This window comes from Salmo trutta, chromosome 9 (assembly GCF_901001165.1).
Source record: "Salmo trutta chromosome 9, fSalTru1.1, whole genome shotgun sequence".
NCBI classification, from domain to species: domain Eukaryota; kingdom Metazoa; phylum Chordata; class Actinopteri; order Salmoniformes; family Salmonidae; genus Salmo; species Salmo trutta.
Window position 1 is genome coordinate 30,601,034 of NC_042965.1, and position 15,811 is coordinate 30,616,844.

Here is a 15,811-nt window from a genome sequence, read left to right on the forward strand (position 1 = left end):
AACAGATCCCCAGTAGCCCATCGCACCCCAATGTGGAGGAACAGATCCCCATTAGCCCATCGCACCCCAATGTGGAGGAACAGATCCCCAGTAGCCCATCGCACCCCAATGTGGAGGAACAGATCCCCAGTAGCCCATCGCACCCCAATGTGGAGGAACAGATCCCCATTAGCCCATCGCACCCCAATGTGGAGGAACAGATCCCCAGTAGCCCATCGCACCCCAATGTGGAGGAACAGATCCCCAGTAGCCCATCGCAACCCAATGTGGAGGAACAGATCCCCATTAGCCCATCGCACCCCAATGTGGAGGAACAGATCCCCAGTAGCCCATCGCACCCCAATGTGGAGGAACAGATCCCCAGTAGCCCATCGCACCCCAATGTGGAGGAACAGATCCCCATTAGCCCATCGCACCCCAATGTGGAGGAACAGATCCCCAGTAGCCCATCGCACCCCAATGTGGAGGAACAGATCCCCAGTAGCCCATCGCACCCCAATGTGGAGGAACAGATCCCCAGTAGCCCATCGCACCCCAATGTGGAGGAACAGATCCCCAGTAGCCCATCGCACCCCAATGTGGAGGAACAGATCCCCATTAGCCCATCGCACCCCAATGTGGAGGAACAGATCCCCATTAGCCTACTGCAGGGTTTCCAAACACAGTCCCCCCCCCCCCCCCCCCCCCCCCCCCCCCCCCCCCCCCCCCAGCACTACACAGCTGATTCAAATAATCAAAGCATGATGAGTTGGTTGTTTGATCAGTTGTGTAGTACTGGGGCAAAAAACAAAACGTGCACCCAGGGGTGGCAGGACCGAGTTTGGGAAACCCTGGCCTACTGGGGAAGCATTATGTCTCATACACTTGAAGGACTAGTATGGATACAGTAGGGCTCAATCCAAAATGGCACCCTATTCACCATGGGGCTCTGGTCAAAAGTAGTGCACTGCATAAGGAATTGGGTGCCATTTGGGACATATCCCTAGGTCCTTGGTAGCTGATTGATTACTTGATGATGTTGTAACCCTTTCCTTTCTTATATGAACATCCAGTCATTTGCTCTAAATTTGCATTCATTTTAATTCATACTTACCATGTGTGTAAATTACTTTTGCATTAACTGCTTTCTCAATTGATAGCGGACGATGATTATGATCATTCTTGCGCCTGTTGCTTCTCACACAGCACATGATATTGCTGTAAAGCAAAGGTTATTCAACCAGTTCAATATAAGACACAGATAGTACGGGTAAAACGAATTACTGTATTGAGAAACTGTTTGAGGAGTCGGGGAGAAGACAGTATCCGGATTGTTGAAGAAAAGATAATGAGGACAGAACCGTATGTCCTTCTAGCGAAGGGATGACAAAAAATAACTCGTGTTACTGATCAAATGGTACTAATATGGTACTAATATTTTTAGCAAAAAGGTGTCCAACTCAAGTAGTCATTCAGTTCATTTAGAGAAACTAGGCAAAGCACAAGCAACATGAAACTGATGTGTAAGTGCACAAATAAGAAACCGCACCTGTCAAGTTACTGGACCCAATGTTGGAGACAAGTAAAAAACACACAAATGATACCCAAATGATTTGGATATATTAGATGTCTTGTTTGGAACCTTACCTTTAGATGTCGTGCACGTTGTGCAATAAACAAGGAACACGAAGCCCAAGGAGAGGTAGCGTCCCTTCGTCATCACACACATACTGTAGCTTCAGCTTCACTTTCCAGTGGATGCGCTGGACCGGGAGAAATTCCCCCGTTTTCACCCTCTTCTTGCAAGCCTTGACATGGTGCTGTCAGTAACAGGTTCCTATGTAATTATCATGGACCATGGGACAGTCACTCTAACCCGCTGGAAAGAACCTTGCGCTGACACACCAGACAACCGCATCTTTACTTCACTTTACTGTGTAACACAGACGTTGTTGCGGGGTACTGCTCGGACTTTTCTAGCACCTTTCATGCCAAGCTGTATATGACAGACCGGTAAACCAATGGCGCTTCGCGGTGGGCGTGGAGCAGAGGAGAACGGCGGAAACGCCCGGAGAAAGCAGAGTTACGCAGTTGGACATAGCGTGGCTGGTGTTATGTTTAAATCAGGGTCGAGTCTATTTGTCTTCCCACGACATCACTGTAGCCTTTCTGTAAATGATGAAGGAAGAAGAGTTCATTTTTTAAATATTTTTGAGTAAGGTCATTTTACCCCTATCAAATGAACAAAAGATGAAGATTAAAATTACACTCAAGGTTGGACTCTTGAATGTAGCATCCCTTAAAAAAACATGTTCCAGTTTTGAAAGTGCAGTAACTGCAGTCGACTGTGGTATTTTGGACGATGTAATTGCAGAATAACTACAGTTATACTGCACTCTAACTGCAGTTATGCGGCAGTGTACTGCAGTTATATTGCACTCTGACTGCAATATATTTTCGTATAGGATGGACCTCAATATTATGCACATTACCTGAAGGCCAATACATTTTTTTAAAGATTGTATTATTTTCAGTGTGGAATAAGTATTTTTCCAAAACCTTGGATTTTCATCCTTGATTTTCATCAGTTTTACCACAGCATCCCATTAACTTTGGCAGGGGCAATTCCCTTTGAAGTGTATGCGGCACCTTGCCTATTAGATTATGGTGGATGTACCAGTACCTCTAAACGCATCGGCCTGCCTGCTTTATCCCACTCCACTTTTCTGGCTTCATATTGGATAGCCCAAATTACTCTTCAAGGACAGCAAAGAATAACCCAGGAATTACTCAAATACTAATTTAAGATGTCCTCTGTGTTGCCATATCAAGCATGACAGATTCTATTCCATCACACTCTCACCTCTGCATGTCTGGTGAAAGTGACTCACAGAGAGAAGCATCATCAGAGGGCATCACAGGAAAAATATATATTTTCTTTGCAGGTCACACTGTCTGAAGAGGATAAGTAATCATTTTCACTAGAACACTTGCTCTGTGTGAGATCATAGCATTCTTATCCTTATGTATAACAAGACATATACACAAAAACTGTGATTACTTTATAATAACAATAAAATGATTATTGAATCACAGAAAAATTCAATGGCAGACCAAATTGACAAGAACAAATCCGCAAAGTGATTTTCAGTTTTTTTTCTATGCCATGAATTTCAATTGCAGCAACAGGCCATTTTCTAAGGATAGTTCTTCACATGCTACCTTTTCAAAATGTACATTATACTGCATGTCACCCACCCATAAGTTGTGAAAGACATGTACACTGAACAAAAATATAAATGCAACATGAAACAATTTCAAAGATTTTACATACAGTTTTACATACAGTTCAATACAATTCAATCAGTAAATTGAAATAAATTCATTTGGCCCTAATCTATAGATTTCACATGACTGGGAATACAGATATGCATCTGTAGATCACAGATACTGTACCTTAAAAAAAGGTAGGGCTGTGGATTAGAAAACCAGTCAGTATCTGGTGTGACTACCACTTTCCTCATGCAGCGTAACACATCTCCGTCTCACAGAGTTGATCAGACTGTTGATCGTGGCCGGTGGAATGTTGTCCCACTCTTCTTGAATCGTTGTGCGAGGTTGCTGGATATTGTCAAAAACATCGATCCAGAGAATCCCAAACATGCTCAATGTATGACATGTCTGGTGAGTATGCAGGCCATGGAAGAACTGGGACATTTTCAGCTTCCCGGAATTATGTACAGATCCTTGCAACATGGGGCTGTGCATTATCATGCCGAAACATGAGGTGATGGCGGCGGATGAATGGCACGACAATGGGCCTCAGGATCTTGTCACGGTATCTCTGTGCATTCAAATTGCCATCGATAAAATGCAATTGTGTTCATTGTCCGTAGCTTAGGCCTGCCCATACCATAACCCCATCGCCATCATGGGGCACTCTGTTCACAACATTTACATTTACATTACATTTACATTTAAGTCATTTAGCAGACGCTCTTATCCAGAGCGACTTACAAATTGGTGCATTCACCTTATGATATCCAGTGGAACAACCACTTTACAATAGTGCATCTAAATCTTTTAAGGGGGGGGGTTAGAAGGATTACTTTATCCTATCCCAGGTATTCCTTAAAGAGGTGGGGTTTCAGGTGTCTCCAGAAGGTGGTGATTGACTCCGCTGTCCTGGCGTCGTGAGGGAGCTTGTTCCACCATTGGGGTGCCAGAGCAGCGAACAGTTTGGACTGGGCTGAGCGGGAACCGTGCTTCCTCAGAGGTAGGGGGGCCAGCAGGCCAGAGGTGGATGAACGCAGTGCCCTTGTTTGGGTGTAGGGCCTGATCAGAGCCTGAAGGTATGGAGGTGCCGTTCCCCTCACAGCTCCGTAGGCAAGCACCATGGTCTTGTAGCGGATGCGAGCTTCAACTGGAAGCCAGTGGAGAGAGCGGAGGAGCGGGGTGACGTGAGAGAACTTGAGAAGGTTGAACACCAGACGGGCTGCGTTGAGTTGGATGAGTTGTAGGGGTTTAATGGCACAGGCAGGGAGCCCAGCCAACAGCGAGTTGCAGTAATCCAGACGGGAGATGACAAGTGCCTGGATTAGGACCTGCGTCGCTTCCTGTGTGAGGCAGGGTCGTACTCTGCGAATGTTGTAGAGCATGAACCTACAGGATCGGGTCACCGCCTTGATGTTAGTGGAGAACGACAGGGTGTTGTCCAGGATCACGCCAAGGTTCTTAGCACTCTGGGAGGAGGACACAAGGGAGTTGTTAACCGTGATGGCGAGATCATGGAACGGGCAGTCCTTCCCCGGGAGGAAGAGCAGCTCCGTCTTGCCGAGGTTCAGCTTGAGGTGGTGATCCGTCATCCACACTGATATGTCTGCCAGACATGCAGAGATGCGATTCGCCGCCTGGTTATCAGAAGGGGGAAAGGAGAAGATTAATTGTGTGTTGTCTGCATAGCAATGATAGGAGAGACCATGTGAGGATATGACAGAGCCAAGTGACTTGGTGTATAGCGAGAATAGGAGAGGGCCTAGAACAGAGTCCTGGGGGACACCAGTGGTGAGAGCGCGTGTTGCGGAGACAGATTCTCGTCACGCTACCTGGTAGGAGCGACCTGTCAGGTAGGAAGCAATCCAAGCGTGGGCCGCGCCGGAGATGCCCAACTCGGAGAGGGTGGAGAGGAGGATCTGATGGTTCACAGTATCAAAGGCAGCAGATAGGTCTAGAAGGATGAGAGCAGAGGAGAGAGAGTTAGCTTTAGCAGTGCGGAGAGCCTCCGTGACACAGAGAAGAGCAGTCTCAGTTGAATGCCCAGTCTTGAAACCTGACTGATTAGGATCAAGAAGGTAATTCTGAGAGAGATAGCAGGAGAGCTGGCCAAGGACGGCACGTTCAAGAGTTTTGGAGAGAAAAGAAAGAAGGGATACTGGTCTGTAGTTGTTGACATGGGAGGGATTGAGTGTAGGTTTTTTCAGAAGGGGTGCAACTCTCGCTCTCTTAAAGACGGAAGGGACGTAGCCAGCGGTCAAGGATGAGTTGATGAGCGAGGTGAGGTAGGGGAGAAGGTCTCCGGAAATGGTCTGGAGAAAAGAGGAGGGGATAGGGTCAAGTGGGCAGGTTGTTGGGCGGCCGGCCGTCACAAGACGCGAGATTTCATCTGGAGAGAGAGGGGAGAAAGAGGTCAAAGCACAGGGTAGGGCAGTGTGAGCAGGACCAGCGGTGTCGTTTGACTTAGCAAATGAGGATCGGACATCGTCAACCTTCTTTTCAAAATGGTTGACGAAGTCATCCGCAGAGAGGGAGGAGGGGGGGGAGGGGGAGGAGGATTCAGGAGGGAGGAGAAGGTAGCAAAGAGCTTCCTAGGGTTAGAGGCAGATGCTTGGAATTTAGAGTGGTAGAAAGTGGCTTTAGCAGCAGAGACAGAAGAGGAGAATGTAGAGAGGAGGGAGTGAAAGGATGCCAGGTCCGCAGGGAGGCGAGTTTTCCTCCATTTCCGCTCGGCTGCCCGGAGCCCTCTTCTGTGAGCTCGCAGTGAGTCGTCGAGCCACGGAGCAGGAGGGGAGGACCGAGCCGGCCTGGAGGATAGGGGACAGAGAAAATCAAAGGATGCAGAAAGGGAGGAGAGGAGGGTTGAGGAGGCAGAATCATGAGATAGGTTAGAGAAGGTTTGAGCAGAGGGAAGAGATGATAGGATGGAAGAGGAGAGAGTAGCGGGAGAGAGAGAGCGAAGGTTGGGACGGCGCAATACCATCCGAGTAGGGGCAGAGTGAGAAGTGTTGGATGAGAGCGAGAGGGAAAAGGATACAAGGTAGTGGTCGGAGATTTGGAGGGGAGTTGCAATGAGATTAGTGGAAGAACAGCATCTAGTAAAGATGAGGTCAAGCGTATTGCCTGCCTTGTGAGTAGGGGGGGAAGATGAGAGGGTGAGGTCAAAAGAGGAGAGGAGTGGAAAGAAGGAGGCAGAGAGGAATGAGTCAAAGGTAGACGTGGGGAGGTTAAAGTCACCCAGAACTGTGAGAGGTGAGCCATCCTCAGGAAAGGAACTTATCAAGGCGTCAAGCTCATTGATGAACTCTCCAAGGGAACCTGGAGGGCGATAAATGATAAGGATGTTTGACATCAGTAAACTGCTCACCCACATGATACCATCTGACATCTGTCGGTACAGTTGAAACAGGGATTCATCTGTGAAGAGCACACTTCTCCAGTGTTCCAGGGGTCAACTTAAGTTGGTTACGACACCAAACTGCAGTCAGGTAAAGACCCTGGTGAGAACGACGAGCACGCACGCAGATGAGCTTCCTTGAGATGGTTTCTGACAGTTTGTGCAGAACTTCTTCGAATGTGCAAACCCACAGTTTGATCAGCTGTCCGGGTGGCTGGTCTCAGACAATCCCGCAGGTGAAAAAGCCGAATGAGGAAGTCCTGGACTGGCGTGGTTACACGTGGTCTGCGGTTGTGAGGCCAGTTGGACGTACTGCCAAATTCTCTAAAATGACATTGGAGGGGGCCTATGGTAGAGAAATGAACAATCAATTCTCTGGCAACAGCTCTGGTGGACATCCCTGCAGTCAGCAAGCCAATTGCACGCACCCTCAAAACTTGAGACATCTGTGGCATTGTGTTGTGTGACAAAACTGCACATTTTAGAGTGGCCTTTTATTTTCCCCAGCACAAGGTGCACCTGTGTAATGATCATGCTGTTTAATTAGCTTCTTGATATACCACACCTGTCAGGGGGATGGATTATCTTGGCATTTGAGAGAAATATGTTTTTTGTGTCCTTGGAAAAATTCTGGGATCTTTTATTTCAGCTCATGAAACATGGGACCAACACCTTACATGTTGAGTTTATATTTTTGTTCAGTATATATTGTAAGTTACTGGGGTGAAGTAAAAGCTTGAACAATATGGCTGTGCCTTTCCAACACTAAGTGAACACAAACATATTACTGCCACTTGATGCTTCTTTAGTAAGAGAGGTACAGTATGACATCAATTATTAAGCCAGACATGAGGGCTGGTTTCTTATCCAGTTTTTTTCCTGGAGGGTATTCATGTGCACATCTTTGATGCCGTTATGAATTGATTGAACATCTTTATATTTATTTATTTTCTGCACGCTATGGCCTGAGTGCAAGTCGAGGAGGCCTGAAAACTCAAGCAGAAAGGTCACTGTCACTTACTTTGTCCCAAATGGCACCCAGTTCACTATATAGTGCTTCCATGGGACTCTGGTCAAATGTAGTGCACTATATAGGGAATAGGGTGCCATTTGGGACACAAGACTGTCACTTTCATGTCAAAACTATTGAGTGGTTCGTAATGTGTAGCATCCTGCGGGGATCAACATTAATTTCTTCAAGGGAACATGCCGGAAATCCATAAACAAACCAGCAGTGAGTGTGTGATCGCTGGCCTGCCTGAAGGCTTTGTCTATTGGAAGATTACTGTAGGTGCCCACAGGGGAAGCCGTAACAGATGAGGTGACCCTCACATGCATACAGATGTGACACTGCTGTATGTGCATCGATTCTCAATGAGCGCCAGATACACTACATCATGTAAATGCTGTGCTTAGCAGGTAAATGGCTGCCATGCTAAAGAGACACTGATAGACGCTGGTCATCAGGTGGTTGTGGTTTTCTCCCTGCACTTCTGAAAGTGACAGGTATTTCACACAAAAAACAAGTACGTAGTGCTTTATCAATATTAAATAAAATTATCCTCTTAGGAGGGTTCAGAAAGATGTTGTATTATAACTTTAACTATGTAAAAAAAATGCAATATCAAAAAAGTTCATGTTTGTTTTCTTAAGTTGATTTATCTTTTACAAGGCACTATCTAAAATCAAGCAATAACAGGTTTTCTATGAAGCAATCATTTTTGCTACTGTACATCCACCCACAATCTTCAGCCTACATTGTATGTGAAGTTGCCATGGGCACTGAATACATTGAACACCTTCTTGACCTCATGAAGACCTTTATATTACCAACATCGCTAATAGCGAGCTGGTTTATTTTCACCCATAGAGAATACACTTCAGCTGTTGATTGTGATTACTGTGTTGAGTAGCTTTCATTAATCATACAATATGAAGAATTTTCTAATTGAGATAGACTGACTCGTATCATGTGTGCATTCCAAATAGCCCCGTATTCTATTCCCTATAGCCTACAAATGTGGACCTGAGTAGCACACTATATCAGGAATAGGGTGGCATTTGGGAGGCAGCTCATGTGACTTTAGAGTTAGGGTGATACAAAGGTGAGGCTTGTAAACGGAGCACTTCAGATGAGACTCACAAGGACATAAGCAGACCATGTTAGAGCCAATGAATAGCAGCACATCCTTTTACATTCCACGTCTCTTCCACGTGCTCCATGGTCGGTCTATCCAACTGCAGGAAAGCTCTAAACAAAGCATTGTCACCTTTGAAATATCACATTCATTTGTCCACATTTCACAACAATGGCTGCATCCAGAATGGCACCATATTCCCTTTGAAGTGTGGTCATCATATAAGCTGTAGCCTCCTCCCAAAAGGCACTGATTAAATGCATTCAACTTTCACAGACAATGGAGACTGTAGATTGTATGCACTATATAGGGAAAGGGGTCCATTTGGGACGCAGACATGTTTTCACATCATAAGGCATGGAAGATTATAAATATATATGCTGTAGCCTCCTCCCAAAAGGCACTGAGCTAAGTAATGTTCAGCACTAGTGAGTGTTGTGTAACATGTCTACGAGCGGTGAAGAGTCATTGATTCTTGTCACCTAACATTAAGTCTGATTAATTTTACAAAACACTTGTTCGGCCTTGTCATGTACTCTCTGTGCCCTTTGAACTACAGGGGCTGATCCTCAAGGTCTGGTTTATGGATCAACACATTAGTTTTCTTTACAAAAATGACGCTCTACTGGTAGAAGAAAAAGTGAGCACACCAGAGAATGACATGTATCATGACTCTGACATGATCTTTGACTACAACTAAGAAGTAGGTTTAATTCATGGCATCCATTTGCTAGAAACAGCCTTGCTTGGAGAGATACCTCGTCCACTCAAATGTGTGTATTTGGCAGGTTATTTGATCATTCACAACAGAATCAAAACATGGTGTGTTTAGGCCCTCCACCAATCAACCCAAGACACAGCATGAATACGAAAACAAAAGTACGAAATGTATGCACTCACTACTGTAAGTCACTCTGGATAAGAGTGTCAGCTAAATGACTAAAATTATAAAATGTCAAAAAAGGTGAAAAAATCCATTAACAGAAAATAAACAATATAGAGGTTCTATACTGCCTCTATACTAGACACAAGATAAAACTGGCTTCCTAAGAGCAACCTCATCCACGTAAATTTACAAGTTCATGTATTTGGCATCATTCATAACAAGATCATACAGATGTCTTCCCGCCCTCAAGCGATCAACCCAAGATTATGAGGTCACAAAGAACACAACAATAATCCACCGTGATTTCAAACATCAATACGTGGACAGAAGTGCCTGTGAATAGACTGAATATGATTTCAAACATCAATACGTTGACAGAAGTGCCTGTGAATAGACTGAATATGATTTCAAACATCAATACGTTGACAGAAGTGCCTGTGAATAGACTGAATATGATTTCAAACATCAACACGTGGACAGAAGTGCCTGTGAATAGACTGAATATGATTTCAAACATCAACACGTGGACAGAAGTGCCTGTGAATAGACTGAATATGATTTCAAACATCAACACGTGGACAAAAGTGCCTGTAAATAGACTGAATATGATTTCAAACATCAACATGTCGACAGAAGTGAATATATTTGTCACGTCCTGACCAGCAGAGGGAGTAGTGGTGTAGTATTTTGGTCAGGACGTGGCAGAAGAAGTCTGTATGTGTTGTCTAGTATGTCTGTTTCTGGGTTAGTCTTGTGACTCCTGATCAGGAACAGCTTGGGATCGTTGTTCCTGATTGGGAGTCATATCTATAGGAGTATATTTGTCACTTGGGTTTGTGGGTGGTTGTGCTAACACTGCTAGTCTTTTTGTTTGTAGTAAGCCTGTCGTGAGTTTCGTGTTTATTGTTTTCCTGTGTATACTTTGCTTTAATTTATTATTCTTTACATTAAAAGATGAGTATCCACATTCCGCCTGCAGTTTGGTCCATTCAACACGGTGTGGCAAACCTCTTCAAAGCTAGGAGCGTTTGTCACAAATTAAGTGAGAAACTGTCACCAAAGTCAGCCCAGAATTAAAGTTCTTTCGAACATGACAGTACCTGTATGTTTGTTTCTCTGTCCTGGTCCACCCAGGCCGCAGGTAAGGTCAAGGATAGCAGGGTTCGGTACACAAATCTGGTTCTCGGTAGGTCCAGGTCTAAACGCCAACAGGTAAGTCCAAAACAGTCCAGCTCGTACACGGTAAATCCAGCCAATGTAGAATGTCTCTCTCTCTATGGTTCATAGATCCTTCCCGCTCTCTCTCCCTCTTCCTGGTTTTTCTTGACCTTTTATCTGTGGGTCGGCTCCACCTTCTGAGGGTTCCCCTTGCTTCTGGGAGTTGTAGTTTTGGCAGTCGGCCATTTTGTGATCTGTAGTTCTGATCGGGGTGGCCATTTTAGTGATCGGGCAGAGCCCGTTTATTAGTTCTGCCCTCACATATCTGCCATTTATCACTCGACCCCCTTCTTTGCCACACATCTCCCTCCCTAGATCCGACCCCCTAGGTCGGGCTACCGCAGCAAAATATGCGTGCATGCGGGATAACCCATCCACATTTCCCATTTCCTTTCCTGCTCTGTGTTTCAAGTCAAAGTGAAACGGTTGGAGACTCAAAAACCACCGCATCACCCGAGCGTTCTTCTCTTTAGCCCTATGCATCCAGGTGAGTGGTGCATGGTCACTGATGAGGGTGAAGTGGCGCCCCAGCAGGTAGTATTTCAGGCTTTCCAGAGCCCACTTTACTGCCAGCGCCTCTTTCTCAACAACTGAGTAGTTGGTTTCCCGTGGTTCCAGCTTCCTGCTTAAAAACAGGATGGGGTGTTCCACCCCTTCTACCTCTTGGGACAGCACTGCTCCCAAGCCGACCTCTGAAGCATCCGTCTGAACCACAAACTCTCTCTCAAAGTCTGGTACCACCAGCACTGGATTACAGCAGAGGGCCTCCTGTAATGTCCTAAATGCTTTGGTGGCCCTTTCATCCCACTTGACCATGTTTGGCCCTCTGGCTCTAGTCATGTCGGTGAGTGGGGCGGCCACTGTGGCATAACTTGGGATGAACTTCCGGTAGTACCCGGTCAGCCCTAGGAAGGCTCGAACCTGCTTCTTATTTACTGGTTTCGGCCATTCTCTAATTGCCTCCACCTTCTTACGTTGGGGTTTGATTAATCCTCTTCCCACGGTGTATCCCAGATACTCCGTTTCCTCTAACCCCACATAACACTTGGCAGGGTTCGCCGTGAGCCCTGCCTTTCTAAGGGCGTCTAACACCGCCTGTACCCGGGGTAAGTGGGATTCCCAATCTGGGCTGTAGATCCCCACGTCATCTAAATAAGCTGCGGCGTATGCTTGGTGCGGTTTTAGGACCTTGTCCATGAGCCGTTGAAAGGTGGCTGGGGCCCCGTGTAGGCCGAATGGCATGACGGTGTATTGAAACAAACCGTCAGGGGTTGCAAATGCTGTCTTTTCTTTGGCCCTGGGGGTCAGAGGAATTTGCCAGTACCCTTTTGTCAGGTCCAGGGTCGTAATGTACCGAGCTTTACCAATTTTCTCCAGTAGTTCGTCTACTCTGGGCATGGGGTAGGCATCAAACTTGGAGATTTCATTTACCTTCCGAAAGTCGTTACAGAACCGCAAAGACCCATCGGGCTTGGAGACCATCACAATTGGGCTAGACCACTCACTATGTGACTCTTCGATCACTCCAGCTGTCAACATTTTCTCCGTCTCTGCTCTAATCGCTGCCTGTCGAGCCTCGGGTACCCGATATGGCCTCATGCTCACTTTTCTCCCTGGTAGGGAAACGATATCATGAGCTGTAACCTCAGTTCGGCCGGGTACTTCTGAAAACACATCTCTGTTTTTCTGGATCAGGGTCTTTACTTCCTGTACTTGTGCTGGGGACAAAGTAGGTGAAATATTTACTTCAGCTGTCTCCTGAGTGTGTGTGGGGTACGTGACCATTAGTGTTTCTCTCTCTCTCCATGCTTTTAACAGGTTTATGTGATAGATCTGTTCCTGGGGCCGTCGACCTGGCTGTCGGATCCGATAATTAACTTCTCCTATTCTCTCCAGTACTTCATATGGTCCTTTCCATGTGGCTAGTAGTTTGCACTCTACCGTGGGGATCAGCACTAACACCTTATCTCCCGGTTGAAATTCCCTCAGGGTAGCCTGCCGGTTATAAGTGTGCCGCTGGTGCTCTTGTGCTTGTCTCATGTGCTCTCTGACGATGGGCATGACTGTGGCTATCCTGTTTTGCATTGCCGTGACGTGCTCTATGACACTAGTATACGGGGTGGATTGGTGTTCCCAGGTTTCCCGGGCAATGTCTAAGATTCCCCGGGGGTGCCTCCCATATACCAGCTCGAAGGGAGAAAACCCCAGCGAGGCTTGAGGAACCTCTCTAATGGCAAACATCAGATATGGCAACATGCAATCCCAGTTTTTCCCATCCTTGTCGATTACCTTCCTGAGCATTGACTTCAGGGTCCGGTTGAATCTCTCAACCAGCCCGTCCGTCTGTGGATGGTAAACTGATGTCCTCAACTGTTTCACCTGCCACAATTTACAAAGGTCTGCCATAAGGCGGGACATAAAGGGGGTCCCCTGGTCAGTAAGGATCTCCTTTGGGACCCCAACCCTGGTGAACAATAGCACTAGTTCCTTGGCGATATTTTTGGAAGCCATTGTCCGAAGGGGAATGGCTTCTGGGTAGCGAGTGGCATAATCTAGAATAACCAGAATGTATTGGTGCCCTCTGGCAGATTTGGGTAGTGGGCCCACTATGTCCATCGCTATCCTCTCAAATGGCGTTTCGATTATGGGGAGTGGCACTAACGGGCTTCTAAACGCTGGTCGGGGAGCTGTTACCTGGCACTCCGGGCACTCTCCACAATGCCGAGCCACTTCAGCCTGAATTCCTGGCCAGTAAAACCTCCTTACAATCCGGTCTCGGGTTTTATCGATACCAAGGTGTCCACCCAGAATGTGCCCATGAGCTAGATCCAGTACTGTCTTTCTGTACCGGGTGGGGACCAACAACTGTTCCACCACATCAACCCCTATTTTTGAGACTCTGTACACCAAACCATTTTTCATGATGAAGTGGGGAAAACTATTAGGCATCATCCTATCATTTATGGGAGTACCATCTATGACCTGCACGTCTGCTCTGGCTTGCTGCAGGGTTGGATCCTGGTGTTGGGCCGTCCCGAAATTAGTCATGGACCCTGCCAGGTCTGCTGGTTCTAGATAGTCGTCTTCTGGATTCAGATCGACCCCAGCCCCACTAGTACTGGGCTGTTCATTATCAACGAGGTTTGCCACTTCATCCTCATCCTCCCCTACTAGTACCTGTGGGCTTGGCCCCTGGGAGACCTCTTTTCTTGGCCTTGGTTGAAGGCCCCATGCTTCTTCCTGCTTGGTCAGGGTTGTTGGTTTCTCAAATATGCCGTTCTTTTGACCTAACTTCGCAAAGTTAGGAAAGTCTCTACCCAATATTACATCATATGGCATCTTTGGGACCACGCCGACCTCATAATCCAGCAGACCGTCCTCTGTTTGTATGCTCACTAATGCTGTGGAGTACAGACGGGTATCCCCATGAATGCACGTAACACTGATATCCTGACTTGTATCCAGTTTATGCGTCGGCACTAGGTTTGCAACGACCAGGGTTAGCATACTGCCGGAATCCAGTAGTGCTTCAACCTCCTTCCCTTCAACCTTCACCCTGCACATATGTTTGTTTCTTGATCTTTCAAGTACAGTGGTTACCACGGGACATGCATACCATATCTCATCTTCTTTTTCACCGAGGTTACATTGCATTGGCTCTTCTTTAATAGGGCAGTAGGCTGCAATATGTCCCGGTCGATTACAATTGTAACAGATAATAGGGTTCCGGGGGGGAGACCTCCTCGACCCCCAGTCCCGGTTTCCGGTTTTTCCCTTAGTGTCTCGGCCCGATTCTGATTCTTTCCTCATGGCCCCACGCTGCTCTCCTCCCCCTCCCCCTGTTGGCACAGTCTTAACCTGTCCGCTGGTTCGCCCAGGCCTGGGGACTGGGAATCTTTCCTCCTGCGCCTGCTCAGCTGTTCCTGCCGTACAATACCGTTCAACCAGGCCCACGAGATGGTCGGCGGAAAGTACCTCGTTCTGGCCAACCCATCGTCGCACTTCTTGGGGTAGACCTCGCTGAAACTGGTTGAGTACGATGGTCTCGACGACCTCGGCGGACGAACGGGTCTCCGGTCGCAACCATTTCCGTGCCAGGTGAATCAAGTCGAACATCTGTGTTCGGGGGGTTTGTCCCGGTCTGTAGGACCACTGGTGGAAGCGGTGTGCCCTCACGGTATCGGTCACTCCCAGTCTAGTCAGAATCTCTCCCTTGAGTTTATCGTAATCCTGTGCATCCTTCAACTCCAGGTCAAAATATGCTTTTTGAGCATCCCCTGCCAGGTATGGTGCCAGAAGCCCTGCCCATTCTTCTTTCGGCCACTTCTCCCTCTCTGCCGTCCTTTCGAAGGTGGTAAGATATGCTTCCACATCATCCTGCGCTGTCATTTTTTGAAGAAAATGATTGGCCCACCTTTGGGTATTTGCAGCTGGTAACTGAGTCCCAATTTGGTCCGCTAGCCCCTTTAGGCCTTCTCTTAACTCCCGGGTGTTTCTCTCTTGCTCTTCTCTGAGCAGCTGGTTGGTGTGGTGCTGGACCTGTAACGTGTCCTGATACATTCGCATTGCATCCTGATGAGCTATTTGTTGAGCTCTAGTTGCCTCTTGTTGGGCGGCCACCGCTTGTAACAGGGCCTGTATGGCTCCCTCCATACTAATTTTCCTGAAAAAACTGTCCTAACCAAACAAAGCAACAAAAAAACAAAAAACCTGACTCCCCTTTGGAGTGCTAACTAAACTTATTTTTTTTTTTTTTTTTTTTTTTTCTACCTAACCAGCGGTATGGTTAATCCAGTGCCCACATTCTCCACCACGTGTGGCAAACCTCTTCAAAGCTAGGAGCGTTTGTCACAAATTAAGTGAGAAACTGTCACCAAAGTCAGCCCAGAATTAAAGTTCTTTCGAACATGACAGTACCTG

The 15,811-nt window shown here is 46.9% G+C and overlaps 1 protein-coding gene across 3 annotated transcripts in view; it reads right to left on the reverse strand.

Annotated features, from left to right (window-relative positions):
• The window catches only part of LOC115200389 (netrin receptor UNC5D), a 235,570-nt gene extending 233,640 nt beyond the window's left edge, over positions 1-1,930 (reverse strand). For all 3 annotated transcript variants that reach the window (XM_029763422.1, XM_029763423.1, XM_029763421.1), the window contains exon 1: positions 1,627-1,930. In XM_029763422.1, the coding sequence (XP_029619282.1) occupies positions 1,627-1,708 (82 nt within the window). In that variant the 5' untranslated portion in view covers positions 1,709-1,930. The remainder of the gene's footprint in view (positions 1-1,626) is intronic.
• Between the last annotated feature and the right edge of the window lie 13,881 nt (positions 1,931-15,811).